Genomic DNA, 14,809 nt, shown 5'->3' with positions numbered 1-14,809 from the left:
AAAAAAAAAAGTCTTTTAAGATGGTTCATTTGAATCTGTGCACTCTACCCACCTGGTGGTTATACAGTGAACTGTTACTTTAAAGAGTAGTTGAAACACCAGCCATGTTTGGGGCAGGCTGCTCTTGCAAAGAGAGCAGTACATATAACAGGCGTCTACTGTGTGTGAGATAAGGGGAAAATTCAGCTCACTGACTAGAGGTTTTAATGTGCGAACTCTAGGGAAATAATATATTGACTGTTCCGTGGCACGCAAGAAAATTGAAGAACCCTTTGCAGACGGAGTGATTTGCAAAGGATTCTATCTGTTTCTCTTAAAACAAAATCTGTGGCAAGATGTTTGAAATCAGCAGGACGCTTAATGCTGCTTTGTTAAATAATGAGGTAATATTTTGTCACTTTTTTCTGGGCAGCATCTGTTTCCCTCCCCCTTCATTTTTTTCCTGTGTTTATGAAGGATTCTATTTCTTTCTTTTCTTTCTTTCTTTCTCTCTTTCTTTCTTCCTTTCTTTTTTTCTTTCTTTCTTTCTTTCTTTTTCTTCTCACTGAAGTCAAGGAAATAGAATTCACGCTTCCATTTGTGTTCCTTCCTTTCGGTGCTTTTGGAGAATTTGGTTGTCTTTTTTTATTTGCAGTTTCAGCCGGCTGCTGTTTCCTAGCCCATTGTGCCACGTAAGGCTTCTCCACTGCGCGGAGTAGGTAGTTATTAACGCTGAATTGGCTTCTGGTACAGTCCATCTGGACTCTGTGTGGGAAAGCTGGCTGCCGGCGACTGATGCTGAGATATCTGCAACCTTTGGGATGTGTGCATGGTGGCGAGGGGCTGACTGATATGAGATTACTTCTTTTAAGGGAAATTGTTTTTAATGAGTCAAGAAACTGCTCATTTATGGTAAGAAGGATACAGCGGCACTGGCAGCCCCACAGCTCTGGGATATCATTTTTAGGTTGCCTTAGCTGCTTGAGTGAGACAAGTTTCTTTCTGTGGTGGTGGAGGATTGTGGCGGAAAAAAAATATCATGCATGACTGGGAGACTCGCCTGCCTGATTCTTGAGATAATATGTTAAGAATCTGTTGCTTTACAAATGTCACACCACTAATGTAGCGGTCAGCCCCTCACTCTGAAAGATGAATGGTACTACTGGAAACGCAATAATAAGGTTGACTTTTCCCAACAATAGGATTCTGCCTTTGTCTTTAGAGAAAAGGCCTCTGAGGACATTTGTGCATTTGTTTGAGGATTCCGTTGAAAGGCTTTAGAGTGGAGGTTTTTGGAAAAGTGATCAATATACAAACTGCATGGATTTTTAGCCTAGCAAAACCAGCTAATTGTTTATACTGTAATATACAGTTACTATTTTGGAAAACTGGCCAGAATACCTTTTGACATCCCTAATGTTAATTTATGGCTCACTAAGTGTGCTGAAATTAGTATGGATGGAAGAAAGGGGTTTTAAGAAATTCCGACTTTTAAAACCTCCAGAGAAATACACAGTAAATATTTTTGTTCCCAGTGAGCTGTTTTTATTTGTGTGTTAGTCAGCATTGTGTTCATGTTTACTTTTCACAGTATTTTGATATTGGTGAGATCGTACTCAGAGTTTCTGTTGTTGATTTGGGGCACCTGTACCTGACCTGTGTACGTATATTGAGCTCTTTAGAGCACTTAACCTGTGAATTTGTCCTTCATACACAGTTCAAGGGATACTGTAGTAGTATTGTGACTTGTAGGACTCTTTATACATTTGTTCAAGAAATTATTTTAAAAGTTTACTTAATTCAGTAGTGTTCCACTTGATGGGATCATAGTTTTAACATTTCTACTTTTCTATTTCACGTACTTTCATTTCTAATAGCTGAATTTATTTATATTCAAGTCTAAAAGCTCATGTTGTATACCCAACAGATACTGTTTTATGGTGTATCTGTATTTTTAAAGTGTGTATATATATGTATATTTGTATGTGTGTTCATGAAATAGTAGCTTGGAGAAAATAGCTTTAATTTTCTAATGTAAAGGTTGTTTTCTTTTATAATAATTTTTCACAGACCCATTTATTCTTGGACTTTGAAGCCTAGAGCATAGCATGATTTTCGGCTTATATTTCCACTTGGCCCAATCCCATCCCGCTGTCGACTCCAGCCAAAGATGAAAAATTATGATAAATTATGTCTTTAGTAATATGTGTTACCTCTGTGTATTTATTGAGGAACAAATTGACTAAATTATGAATTAAATAAATCGTGATAAATTAGCCTTTGGGGTTAAAGTAAAACATAAACTCCTCAGATAAGCCACTTCAAAACCCAAACTAGAACAAAAAACTATACTACTAAAGGCTTGGTAGCATAGCGGTTATGAAACGTATAAAATGGGCAGACAAACTGTATACATCACCACACACTTGCTAAATGTCTCTTTGCAAGTCTTTTAAGAGGCCAAAGAAAAAAGACATCCTTGGAAGGAGAGAAGCAAAATCACGTGTTCAGTTAAGCAAGATGAGCACCCTGTACCGGTTATGAAATGAGGCTGTTGTCAAAAGTATGTTTTACCTTTCTCTGAAGCAGTAGAGAAAGCAAAAAAAGAATGTATTTTAGTGGATTTTTAAAAATTCAGATCATGCTCCTATCCAAGTTGAGAAATAAATTCATTTAAATAAATCATTCATCATTCTCTGTTTTGAAAAGCTCAGGCAGAAGGCAGAAAGGTAGAGGCTGACAGCTGCCCCCCTTCTCCCCCACAGCTTTTTTTCTTTTTTGTTTATTAGGAAGTAGTTTTCTGAAGCAAACTTGTATGAACCTAGTTAACAGAGCAAGCCTGATCTCAAACTTGCTTTCTTTTGAAACGCTGGCCATATTAGCTGCAGAAGGAGCATTGCTCACTAAAAATCAGCAATATTGGGGAATAATAAAGTTAAAATGTAGATATATTAGCACATTAAAGTGCTTTTGTTGTATCTTTAAGCCCAGAGGCAGGTCATTAAATATGCATTTTGCTAGAAAGCAACTGTCGAAAAAGATAAGGTGGTTGAAAACATTCTATAAGGGAAAAGCGCTCAGTCAGAAGGGTGGGGTGATACAGCCCTCAGGACAGGGGAAAGGGAGAACACTCCCACTGTTAAGGTTTGCAAGCCGCCAGTGACCTGCAGTTGTTACAGTACTTTTGAGCTGGGAGGAAGGAAAAGGTAAATATACAAGTATGGCTGTGTTGCTTCAGCCTGGCCTTAATTACCAGACACAAGAAGCAGTTCAGAAATCTGGTCTCTGTTGTTGTAGAGGTCACCAAATCATTAACATCGTCAATCTGGCAGTAGCTAATTTAAATAGCACCTGATGTTGCAACGCCTCCCTTCGTTTCCCCAGCCAATCAGATCCTGGCTTCAGCTGACAGATGGTCCCATAAATGGATGTAAAAAGGGGAAGCTTCGAGCCAATTTCAGCAAGGCTCTGTTCAGTTGTTCTTATCTACATCCTAGAATCAGGGGTTTCAGCTCACTGCTCCTTTTATTTCTTTTATTTTTCTTTCTCTCCCCCTACCCCCCCAAAATAATTGATTTACTTTACAGTCATCCACACTGTGTTTTGTGGATCTTTAAAAATATATAACAATAGTAGTCATTTTAAAAATATATTCTGAAATCTTTGCAAATTTTAACAGAAGAGTCGAAGCTCTGCGAGACCCAATATTTGCCAATAAGAATGGTTATGGTAGGTATGACTAGATTTATAATCTGTTGTTTGTGCCGCTGGAGGGGAGAAAAGCATATCCACCTTGACCAGTCTTATGCTTGCACAAGACTTCAGTTCTCTGCTGCTGTTTGGTTCCTACATTTACTATCTCTTTTGTGTAGAGAGTGCGGGTAGGTCCTTTTATTGAAAAGCAGTTGGGAAATAGATTGTCATTTTTAACAGGTCATTGTCAATTTTCCCTTCAACATAAAGGTGGGGGTGGGGAAGGGGAGGTGGGCTGAAATAATTGCTGGTTTGTTGAAATAGGTTATATTACCTGAGACCATAATGGCAAAAGAAGGATTTTCTTTTTGTAAGGGAGAGGGGGTTTGTCTATGTGCCTCCTCGGTTTTGTGGGGCTCGAGGTGGCTGCCGCGGGCTTAGGAATCTCTCCATTTCCGTGCTGGAAATTTAAACCTTGAGAGGCAGCTCCTGAATACTGAACGTTGACATGGGCAGTTGTGTTTCGGGGGGCTGCGCATTCAAAACGGCAAAGAGAGTGATTTATTTGGGCTTCAGTAAATGCTGCATCTTGTATTTCAAAGAGTTTCCTGTCATGACCTCATAAAAAAGAGGAGGCGGCTTGTATGTGTAGCGGTGCCTGGCGTGTTGAGTTGTTGCTTCCTTCTCTGGGCAGCAGCTCTGTAAGAAGGAATGTCAGCTTTTACATAACGTTCCTTTCCGCTTTTGACACACTGTGTGAGGGTCCATCTTCTTCTGATCACAGATGGAGTGGAATGGCTTGAAGATGGTAAGTGAAAAGAGGAAGACAGCTTGGAGGTTCCAGCCGTGTGTGTGTGTGTGTGTGTGTGTGTGTGTGTGTGTTCGTGCGCGCGCATAAGGATGGTGGACTGTGCATCGTAAATCACTGTGCAGACCGTTTGTGTGTGTGTGCGTGTGTTTATTAGTGTCTCTCTTTTCTGAAAACCAGAATCCATCTCCAAGTATAATGGCACTGCACGCACACAAGGCACACACACTGCCTCTTTTATCGAACACACATTTTAGCCAAGCAAGGTTGGTGTCTTTTTTGACAATCACAGTGTCACCATCGCTGTTGGCTGGCGTGTCCACCGCCTCTGTGAGCTTTCAACAGAATTGCACGACTGTTAAAGTTAAAGGCACATTTCTTTTTTCAGTCTCCTACTCGGAGTGATGGGGAAGGCTGGGAATGAGGGGTGGAGGAGGTGAGGTTCAGTACCAGCAGATGCAATTGTGGAACAGGACTTTTGGATGTAGAAGGGGAAGTAGAAAACCTTTCTGCCAAAGTAGTAAATCTATTTTTAGCATCATCTTTTTCTGGAAAAAAAAAAGAAACAGGGAAACTCCTTGAGTGCCGCTCCTGTTGCCTGATGTTGACCCTGAAGATATGGCACAAAATGGCACGATCAGATGCCACGAGTGCCCACTTTGACTTTGAATTTCACTAGCCATAGCTTTCACAGGGTTTCAAAGCTTGGTATGGGGGGAGGCTGTAAATTCATATCCATCTCACTTATTTTTTGCTAGAAAAGCCTGGGGAGGACTTTTCGCTCTGCATAGATGTTATAACAAAGCTGTGGTCTTTTTCCCATTCTTAGCGGATTGCCTTTGTCTGGCTGCTTGTTTTGATGGGTGTAAAACAAATAAGATTAGACCGAGCAGCCCAACTGAAAGCGATAGCTGGGAGGAAAACCCAATGAAAGGTTGCCGGGGAAACGAACAGAGGAAAAGCCGGGTAGGGAGCAGGTGGCTATCATGAGAACACACTGCAAACAGTGTAAAAAAGGCGGGGGGGTGGGGGGGACAGGACCTTGATTATCTTTGCTGTTCTTTGTGGCCGGCCCAACTTTAATTATTCTTTATAAATAGGTGTTAATTACATTTCTAACTCTGGTTTACAGTGATTTTTAGAAATCTATTTTTAAGCATCTGTTCTGTCTCCCCTGTTGTGTGTGTGTGTGTGTGTGTGTGTGTGTGTGTGTGTGTGTGTTTGGTTTAAAAAACAGAGAGAGAAGGAGAGGGGGAAGGGAGGTAGGGAATCTTGCTTTTTTTTCTCTCTCTCCCTCTCTCTCTTTCCCCCTTTTCCCTGCTGTGAAATTGTGCTGCAAAAATCGCAAGGAATCCTGTGAGGCCATTTGAAAAAAATGTAAATTATATTGAATGAAGTTGACGGAAGCATAATAGTGAACTCCCACAGCTGATACGTTCTGCAAATGATTTCTTAGAAATTTCCAGCAAATATCCATAGGAGAAATGTAGGTAGAATACATTTACCCTAAGCAATGATCTTGTGCTAGGTGGTATTGGTGTTTTTCCTAAATCAGATATTGATACTACAGTTCCGGGGAGTTCACTGTATTTCTCATTTTATACCCCGAGTAGAAATTACTTTTTAAAATAATAAATGGAAAGCTCTATTCTAGTCTTCTGCTTCGCCTCCCTCTCCATGCCTCCAGCCACAAGATCCATCAGGCTGCACCCTTGCAACCACTGCCTTCCATTCAGCATTTGGTCCTGGTCTTGGCATAAACTGAGTGAAAAGCTGATTTTTTTTCCAGCGTCTCTGAACGTCTGGGACCCATGTGTGCACGGGTGACAGGCATCTCTTGCTTTTTCTCTCTCAAAGTGTGCTTTGCTAGTAGTCTCTTTTTCTTATGATGGTGGGTACCAGAAGGACTGAAAGGTATATTACTTAGGTGAATAGGAGGTAGCATAGAAACAACTGAAACGATGATCTATTACGGTTTCTTCTGGAGAGACAAATTAAGTATGTGATAATTTTAAGCCCCAGAATGAGAGATTAAAAGACACTGAAATATGCTAAAAGGTTAGGAAATATAATTGGCTTTATTGAAAGTACTCTTAATTTTTACTCTCTCCATTGCAAATCTCTGCACCCCTCCCGTTCTTTCTTCCTTGCAGATGCTTCTTTTTGTTTTGTCTTCTTATTGGGGGATTTTAAAAATTTGTTTTGACTATTGAAGTATTAAAAAAAAATAAACTTATATTTTTTGTCATACGCTTGAACCTCTTACTCTCATATCTTGAGTGTGTAAACATATGTTGTTATTAAAAAATAGAATAGTTTTCTGATTATCTAAAATTTATTTTTTTCTGAGAATTTTTCTGCATATTTTAGTTAAGGGGAAAATAATTTCTGTAGGAACTGTCACCTTGGCTTGGGTTGTAAAAAAGACACGTGGTTCTACTGCTGACCTTTCTCGCTTCTTTGTCTTAAAAATATTAATACCTACTACCTGCATGTGGAGGTGTGTCTTTACGGAAGCACAAGGCTGAGTGTGCATTTATTAAGAAATGAAATCTGATTGGAAATATTTCTGCGAAAAACACCTGACTACATCACAGTTTTAATGATCAGAATATTCTTGTATCTCATTGAAATATAATAGTTAAATCATTTAATATTTAAAATTTTGAATGAACATAGGTGGGGAAATAGCTGAAAAATTTCTTTGAAAATCATTGATTTATAGGACAATTTTAATATCCCGTTTAAAAAAACTAACAAGCAACTTAACCATTCATTTGTGATCTCAGTTCCATTCATTCCTAACTGCCATTCATTCAAGTCATCCTCCTGGCCAGGTATAGATGAACTTGCTTCTGTTTGATAGTTTTCCAAAGGCTTAAAACTTTTTTCTCTCCCTATAGCCCTTCCTTGGTCCTTTGAATATTCAAGGATTTTGTTATAAGAGGACGTCCAGATTGTTGTGAGGTAATAACAATAGAATTTTTTTTAAAGAAAGAGAAAGAAAATGAGCTACACACTTTAGTATTAAAACTCTTGAAATAGGGTCTGAGACATGTTAGACTTCACATATTTTAAACTTAGCATTTCTACTGGGGATAATCTATTTGAAATTTTAAATCTGGAAATCATTGCATGAATGGTGCTTTGTGTGTGTGTGTTTAATATCTCTAAAATAATTTGTAAGTGAATCAAGGTGTTTTACTCAAATAAGAGTTACCACTGACAATGAAAAGGGTTTCCTCAGGGCAAGTTCTTTTCTTTGGTTTGATTTCTTCCCTTTGCTCTTATTTCCTTATTGTGGGTGGATTCTCCTCCTATATGTAGACCAAAAACTACTCCGTCTATGAGGAGATATGTTGATATGCTGCTTCAGTTAGCCCTTGGCTTCTTAATGCCTTATTTTAATTAAAAAAAGGCTGAAGCAAATTATCAGTGTGTGCCGCAAGTAAGGAATGGCGGTCTTGATAGAGGTCATTGTACATAGACAGAAGTCCTTTGGCCTTGACAAATTTCTTCATCAGTTTCAATGATCTGTGGCCACCAGGCACTTAATTTATATGCCTGGACACTTAATATGTACATTTGTTGGTGAGCTGGCCAGCGGATGCTAGACACATGAGTATGCACTGGCAAATGCTGCAATGCAGTATTTTTTCCCAATGTCATTGGGAATTTGGGGGGTATGAGGGGACATAAACAGTCTCAAGCTTTTATCTTACTATTTTCCAGTAGATGGGCTGTGTTGTACAGAGCTGGCCAATTCCCCTTTTGAAAGTGAAGTCAACCTTTTATTGCCCACTATCCATCTCCTATCCTTTTGATAGATACGTGTATGTGAGAGAGAGGGACTGTGTGTGTGTGTGTGTGTGTGTGTGTATCACTGTAAGCATTTGCGTTTCTGGAATGCTGCACCTGTCTTAGGTTTTCCTCTTTTGGTATTACCAAATGTGTATACGTACTTGCAAGTATATGCGCATCTAAAAATGGAAAGAAAACCAAACTGGGCTGTTTTCCCCTAAGAAGTGGCTTCTCCTCCTCACAAATTCCAAGTTCCTTTATTAGAAAAATACAAAAATTCATGAAAAAGATATATCTAGACCCCACAGACCATTAGACCAAACACCTTTCTTTAGTTGCCACTTGAGAAACCATAAACGTGTAAATCCATAACAATATTTGTGAACTAGAAGCTACCCTGTCAATCAAGGGGTTGGGTTCAAATTAAAATATATGTATATGTGAAATGAGAATTTTGTTTTCTTTGGGAGCATTTGCACCTAATCGTTAACCATTGGTAAAAACAAGGAGGAGGGAGCGTGGCTGTGTTAGCTTCTCGTACTTCATTTTGTGAGTGTGTGTGTGTGTTTTAGGAACATCCTTGTATTTTTTAAGTCTCAGTGTGATTTAAGGGTAGAGGGCTTTTTATAGGTCAGCAGCTTTTTAAGTATACAAAGAAAGGTGATCTGTGGGTGGGTGGGAGTTGTCACAAGCAGTAATTGTCATAAGTTAGCCATCTAGAAGTGGAAAGAAGAAAGAAAGCTGGAGGACAAGAGTGGAGAGGGGTACCAACATGTGGACCTGCACCTTGCCGGTATAAGAGATAATGAGTGATAAATCTGAACTGGTGCAGTGTAGGTTGCCCAATAATTTCTCAGAACCTTGACTTTGCAGGTTCATTACTTCTTTGCTTGCTTGTTCACACCTTTAATTATATCCAGTTTGGGATGCTAGCTGGGGGCACCAAAGATGAGCCATTTTGTTGTTTAGCTCATTAAGCATTCAGGCAGTGTGCTCACAATAGCTTTGGAGCATCAGCCATAGAAATCAAGCACTTTGGAAATGAAATTGTTACAAAAGAACAAAAAATGAGGAAGCAATCAGCCAGCTAGCTTGCTTTGGATGTTCACATCCACTCTGCTTAGTGGTAATATTTATGCTGTTCCTTGTACATTCATTAAGAAATAACTTATGCAGGGTCAGTGCTCCTAATAGGCTGCTGGCTTTCTCTCTCTCTCTCTCTCTCTCTCTCTCTCTCTCTCTCTCTCTCTCCCTCTCTCTCTCTCTTTCTCTCTCCCCTCCCCGTCTCTTTATCTCTGTCTCTCCCCGTGCCCTCTCCCAACTCCTGAGATTTTCACCTTTTGCCAGACCATTTTAGCACTGACCATTTTTGCTTTGGTGAAGAACGTTATTCACATCTTCATTGTATTAAACACCAGAAATATTTTCCCCCCAATGTGGATCCCCCTGTACAAGGATCAAGAAATGCTGAATGCCATAAAGGAATTCTTAAATAAATTTTGGTTGAAAAAGCAGTGAAATATTGAAGAAATAAGGTCAGTGTAATTGTTGTACTTGAATTTTTGTTTTTTGTTGTTCTTGGAAAGCCTTATTTTTAACCACAAAAGTAAAACACAAAAATAGCATATGTGATTTTTTTTTTAATGGACAAAAATTACAAGTCATAGGTCTCTCCTGAAAATAACTTTCCCTGGACTCTCGGTTTGAAAATAACATTTAAAATCAAAGTTCACTTCTTAATTATTCATTTTGAAGCTATAAAAATGTAGTAATTCGTAAGTATTTTTTCTATAAGAGGTTTAGTTCTTTTTGCAGGATATGAGGAAGCAGAGAAACAATTCCAGTCAAGATGGCGAATTCTGAAAAACACACCACAGCGTGGAGGCTTCCTCTGTTTTGCACTTTGTGGCATTGAATCTACTCCTGCTCATTCTGAGTCAGTTAAACCTTCTATTGTCTACTTTCTTGGAACAACTAGCCCTTGATGTTATTTTGCCAACTGTGTTCATAGTGGAGGCTGGCTATCATTTGTTGTTGGATGAAGAAATATTTGTTGAAGACTTACTATGTGCCTTTCTTTGAAACACGGAACTCAAAGTCACCATTTCTTCTGACACTAATCAAAAGCTATATTAGAGGCTAAATCTCTGTAGGGATAAAATTGCGTGAGGGATTTTAAGGTTGGACGTCATTCAATGAGGTTTATGTCAAATTATGGGAAAAGATCTGTTGAAGCATTCAAGTACATTAGTGTTTTTCCTTTTGTATTTGTAAGAGTCTATGCATGACTCTAAAAGATAGAAATAAAAGCTATTCTGGGCATTTTTGTCTATAAGGTTCCATGTATCCAGATTTCACTCTTAGGAAAAGGTAAAGTTTGGACAGTTGAAAAGAACTTGTCTATCTGCCGTCAGCTGCCCATGGAGCTTGGCTAGATAACCTGTTAATTTTACAGAAATAAGAATGCCTTGCTTCTGACAGAGATGACTCTTAGAATAACTTTTCCCATGTTACTCTCCAGGGACAATTTGAGAAGATAGCGACCTCCTTGGCATACCCCTGTGCAAACTGTTTTTAGTTGTGTGGAAGTACAGTTGATATAACCCCTGTGCAAACTTGACATTTGCTAGTGGAGAGTTACTTTGTCATACATACCTAGATACTGTGTGCAGTGTGTATACGTGTGTGGTATAGATAGACAGCCATGACCCCCGATGTGCCCTGGGAAGTATCAGTAATGGCTTCTCAAGTAACCTGTGCTTTCCTAAGCTGCCAGTCTAAACCCTTTAGAGTTTTGCTTTCTAATTTGTACATGAAAAATAACTGAGTTGAACTTTTTTTTCTAGTGCCCCCTTTGAAGATACAACAGTAGTAAATACAGCTTTAATGATAAACTTTAGCTCTAAGTGCTATTTAAAAGTCTGTAGTGGAAAGCCTGAGAACTTGCAATCTTTACTGATGAAACTTTCATTAGGAAAGTGCTCACTTGAAATGGAGTAACCGACTAAGTCCCTGTAATTTGTGATTTTGACCAGATTTGACTCATCTTTTCTTATGTTACTTTTTGTAATACAGCCAACCACACATCTAAAATTCTGGATATTGTACATGTCTTCAATATTAATTATCTATGTTGATGCACTGGGTACAGACAGTACAATTCCCACAAGTCCAGATTCTTACTGTAACACTAAAACAAAAGTGATATTTATGAACAGTATTGGGAAAGTTGTCCTATAGTAACTGTTCCCCAAAGGAAGCTTTACATAAATATTCATTTATTATTCAGGATATTAAAAGGGAATCCTTAGCTTTTACTTTTTAATTTGGGCTAAAATATGTAAATTGGTTTTATTTTGGAGTTGCTCTGTTTTAGGTGGCTTTGGGGAAGGATAACTTTTTAGCTTGATTAGATTTTAATTGTCTCTGTGGTAGAAAAGATTCCAGACCTGAAACCAACCTGGTTATTGTGATTAGAAACCAGAGGGCCAGTGTACAGATGGGACTAAAAACATATTACATCAACTGGTGCACGTGTAGAAAAATTAGATTTGTTTCCAACTAGATGCCACTATTCCCATGTTCTTGTTAGCAGAGGCCAGGGAACCGCAAGTCTGCCTTGGGCTCGGAGGACCTGCACAGGGCGCCTGTACAGGCAAGCCTCTGGAAAGATTGCTCTTTGTCTTAAGAAACCAGGACGTGCAAAGGACTGGAGTCAGGTGAACTTGGGTTAGAATCCTGACTTTTCCGAATAGTAAGAGGGTGATCTCGGATGAGGTACTTGAGCTTTCTGAGCCTCAGTTACCTCATCTTTAAGATGGGAATGATAATGCCTGACTCACAGGGGTTCTGTGAAGATCAGATGAGAAACAGTATTTGAAGGCACCAGTCACATACAGGAGTTGAAAATTAAAGGTGCCTAGAGGACATTCACTCTCTTTCAGTCTGTAGTCATTCTATCCTCCGTGCCAGATGTCCTGGGGAGAAGTGACATTGCATGCTACCCTCACGGTCTCCATCCTCTCCCCAGAGCTCATGGGGATGGGGGTTGTGTTTGACACACAGTGGTTTTTAAACATAGACAAGCCCTCAGTTCTTCCCTGGAATTGTGTGACTTTATTAAGTTTTCTATATTCTCCTAGGTTTTTGCAAGGTACATCCATGATCTCCTTTGGAGTTCGAATTAACTCGGGATTTAGTCATTAGAAAAAAGGTGAACATAAAATTAATTTTAATTGATGCTGTTTTCCCATTTCTTGATAGAGTCTGTTAGGAACTTCATAACTCATCCAGAAAGAAAATAAAAAGAAGTTAAGGTTAATTGATACGGTCTCACCTTTGTTGTCTAAGATAGAGTGAGTGAGTGAGTTATTTGACTTTGGCACCGAAACCAACTTACTTTGGACCTATTTTTCCCCTTCACCACATCAGCTTTTTTCCCTCTATCCCTCTTTTCCCCAGTAGGCTGAATTCTGAAGTTCTGTTTCTCAAGGAGTGGGGAAGAGGTTGAGGTAGAAACCGGCTTAATGAGGTTTTTCTAACTTGCCATCAGTTTTTCTTCTCCTCCTTGGTGAGGCAAGATGATGGATGGCTTTGGCAGTATAAACAGCTCTAGAAGTGATCGGATTGTCTGAGAGGTGTGGGAGATGGGAGCGGAATGCTGGCCCTCAATTGATTAGCCTCCCATTTAAAGGAAGAAAAGAGAAAGGAGGAAAATCACCCCGAAGGCCTTGACATAGTTGTTGATCACACACACATGGGAAGGGGTATGGGTGGTGTCAGGACTGGTGTTAGGCCAAGCCTAATTTAGTTTATACCTTTCCCAAGGTTCTGAAGGGGGAAATAAATAGGCACATAATAAATTCACAAACTGTTTTAAATTGGGACCTGTTGCTGTCACCAGTGAGGATGAAGAAATAACATAAGTAGTCCCTTCCGAGGATTCAAGAATTAAACTGAAAACATAACCTTAGACTACTGTTTTAGTGTCGTGGATTTTGAATTCCACTTCATATGATCATAGGAAGGATGTGAAGGGAGCAATTTTCTTTCCTTCAATTTAATACTTAAAACTAGGGGAAGGGATTATAAATTGATCTGATCCCCCAGGTGCCATTTTGCAGGTCCTGTGTTTCTATGAAAAAGACCCTTTACTGTGAAACAGACAGACAGTTGAACTTTTTCTCTTTCCACATGTATCTATTTCAAGGCTTCAGCAAGATTCATCAAAGGATTTTGTAAGCAGCCTTGTATGTGGTATGCAAGCTCTCTGGAAGAATTCAGTTGATTTTTAGACTGTGTTTATATGGGCAGAAATATATCTGTGGAAGAAAGGGGCTTAAATTTGAGAAGGTAGAAGACATTTTCACATATTTTGTCCTAAGGAAATCTCATACCTATTAATGAAAGACCAAAAAGAGATGATTGGGTGAGTGATTTGAGCAGGTGAATGGACAGGGAAGTAGCAGGTAGATATTCTTAGGATCTCCTTGCCAGATAAGGGTTTGCATTATTTAAAAGTGACCCATATTTAAGCCCATATTTGAATCTCAGTTCCTTCTTGCTTTACACCTCTGGCTTAAGGTTATCTGCAAGAAGATAAAAAAAGACTTCTAGCTTAGAAGAGCTTTAATAAGAACTCTTGAACAGGTGAACTTTGGAGACACGGGCTTGCAGTTGGTATAATCTTAACAGTACTGCTCCTGAACTATCAGTTGTTCAAGAATAGAGGAGCAAGTTTGCATTTCTAGAACGTCAGCTGTTCTCAGCACAGTTTTGCTGTAATGGATCTGTGACTATGGAGATCATTTCTCATATTCACTTAACATTGCATAATTTTGACCCTGTGATGGCCGCTTAATCTCTTTCATGTAGTTAGGGCAGAGACTGTTAACCCCTTTTTATAGAAAATAAAGCTCGGCCGCCTGCCTTAGGTTACATAGTTAGCAATATCAGCAGTCCTAGATCCAGAGTGTTTGGGAATACATCCAGCTTGGCCAAAGTTTACTTCTCGGGGAGCGAGGGGAAGCAATTCCTTTTTCAGATCAAGTTTTTCAGTGTGGAATCAGCAAACACAATTGTGTGTCTATTGCATATAAACCACACTCTAGGTGCCTCCTGGAATGTCACAGTATTTTAAACATACTCTAATATAGTGGGTAAGGACATGACAGAATGTGAAAATTGTCTCAGCAGAGGAGGTACAATGTGCACAAGAGGGAGACATTCACTGTTGTTGGAGGAAATGCCATTGGAGTGGAGCCAGGAAAGATGGCTAGGCAGAAGAATTAGGACAAAGGGGATTCCGTGTGGAGGGAAGAGTATGAGTAAAAGCACAGAGGTGGGAAATTACTTAAGGAATAAGTAGTCTGGTATGAGTGCAGCATAGGATGTGTAAAGGTGAAGCTAGAGAGATGGGTAAAAGCTATGGTTTAAGGTGGTTCGGGTGTTTTGACTTTAATTGGTAGCTATGCAATGTCTTAGATCAGAAAACTAGAGTTTCCTGATGGTTTAGCAGGGTCAAGACCT

At 39.3% G+C, this 14,809-nt stretch overlaps 1 protein-coding gene across 2 annotated transcripts in view; it reads left to right on the top strand.

Moving 5' to 3' along the window:
- Positions 1-774: 774 nt before the first annotated feature.
- The window catches only part of ELAVL4 (ELAV like RNA binding protein 4), an 85,905-nt gene continuing 71,870 nt past the window's right edge, over positions 775-14,809 (top strand). For both annotated transcript variants that reach the window (XM_033852912.2, XM_073789475.1), the window contains exon 1: positions 775-891. In XM_033852912.2, coding sequence (XP_033708803.1) covers positions 775-891 — 117 coding nt within the window. The remainder of the gene's footprint in view (positions 892-14,809) is intronic.

The sequence above is a fragment of the Tursiops truncatus genome, chromosome 1 (assembly GCF_011762595.2).
Source record: "Tursiops truncatus isolate mTurTru1 chromosome 1, mTurTru1.mat.Y, whole genome shotgun sequence".
NCBI classification, from domain to species: Eukaryota; Metazoa; Chordata; class Mammalia; order Artiodactyla; family Delphinidae; genus Tursiops; species Tursiops truncatus.
Note: the sequence above shows the minus strand (reverse complement) of the source record. Positions and strands in the feature narration are given on the sequence as shown.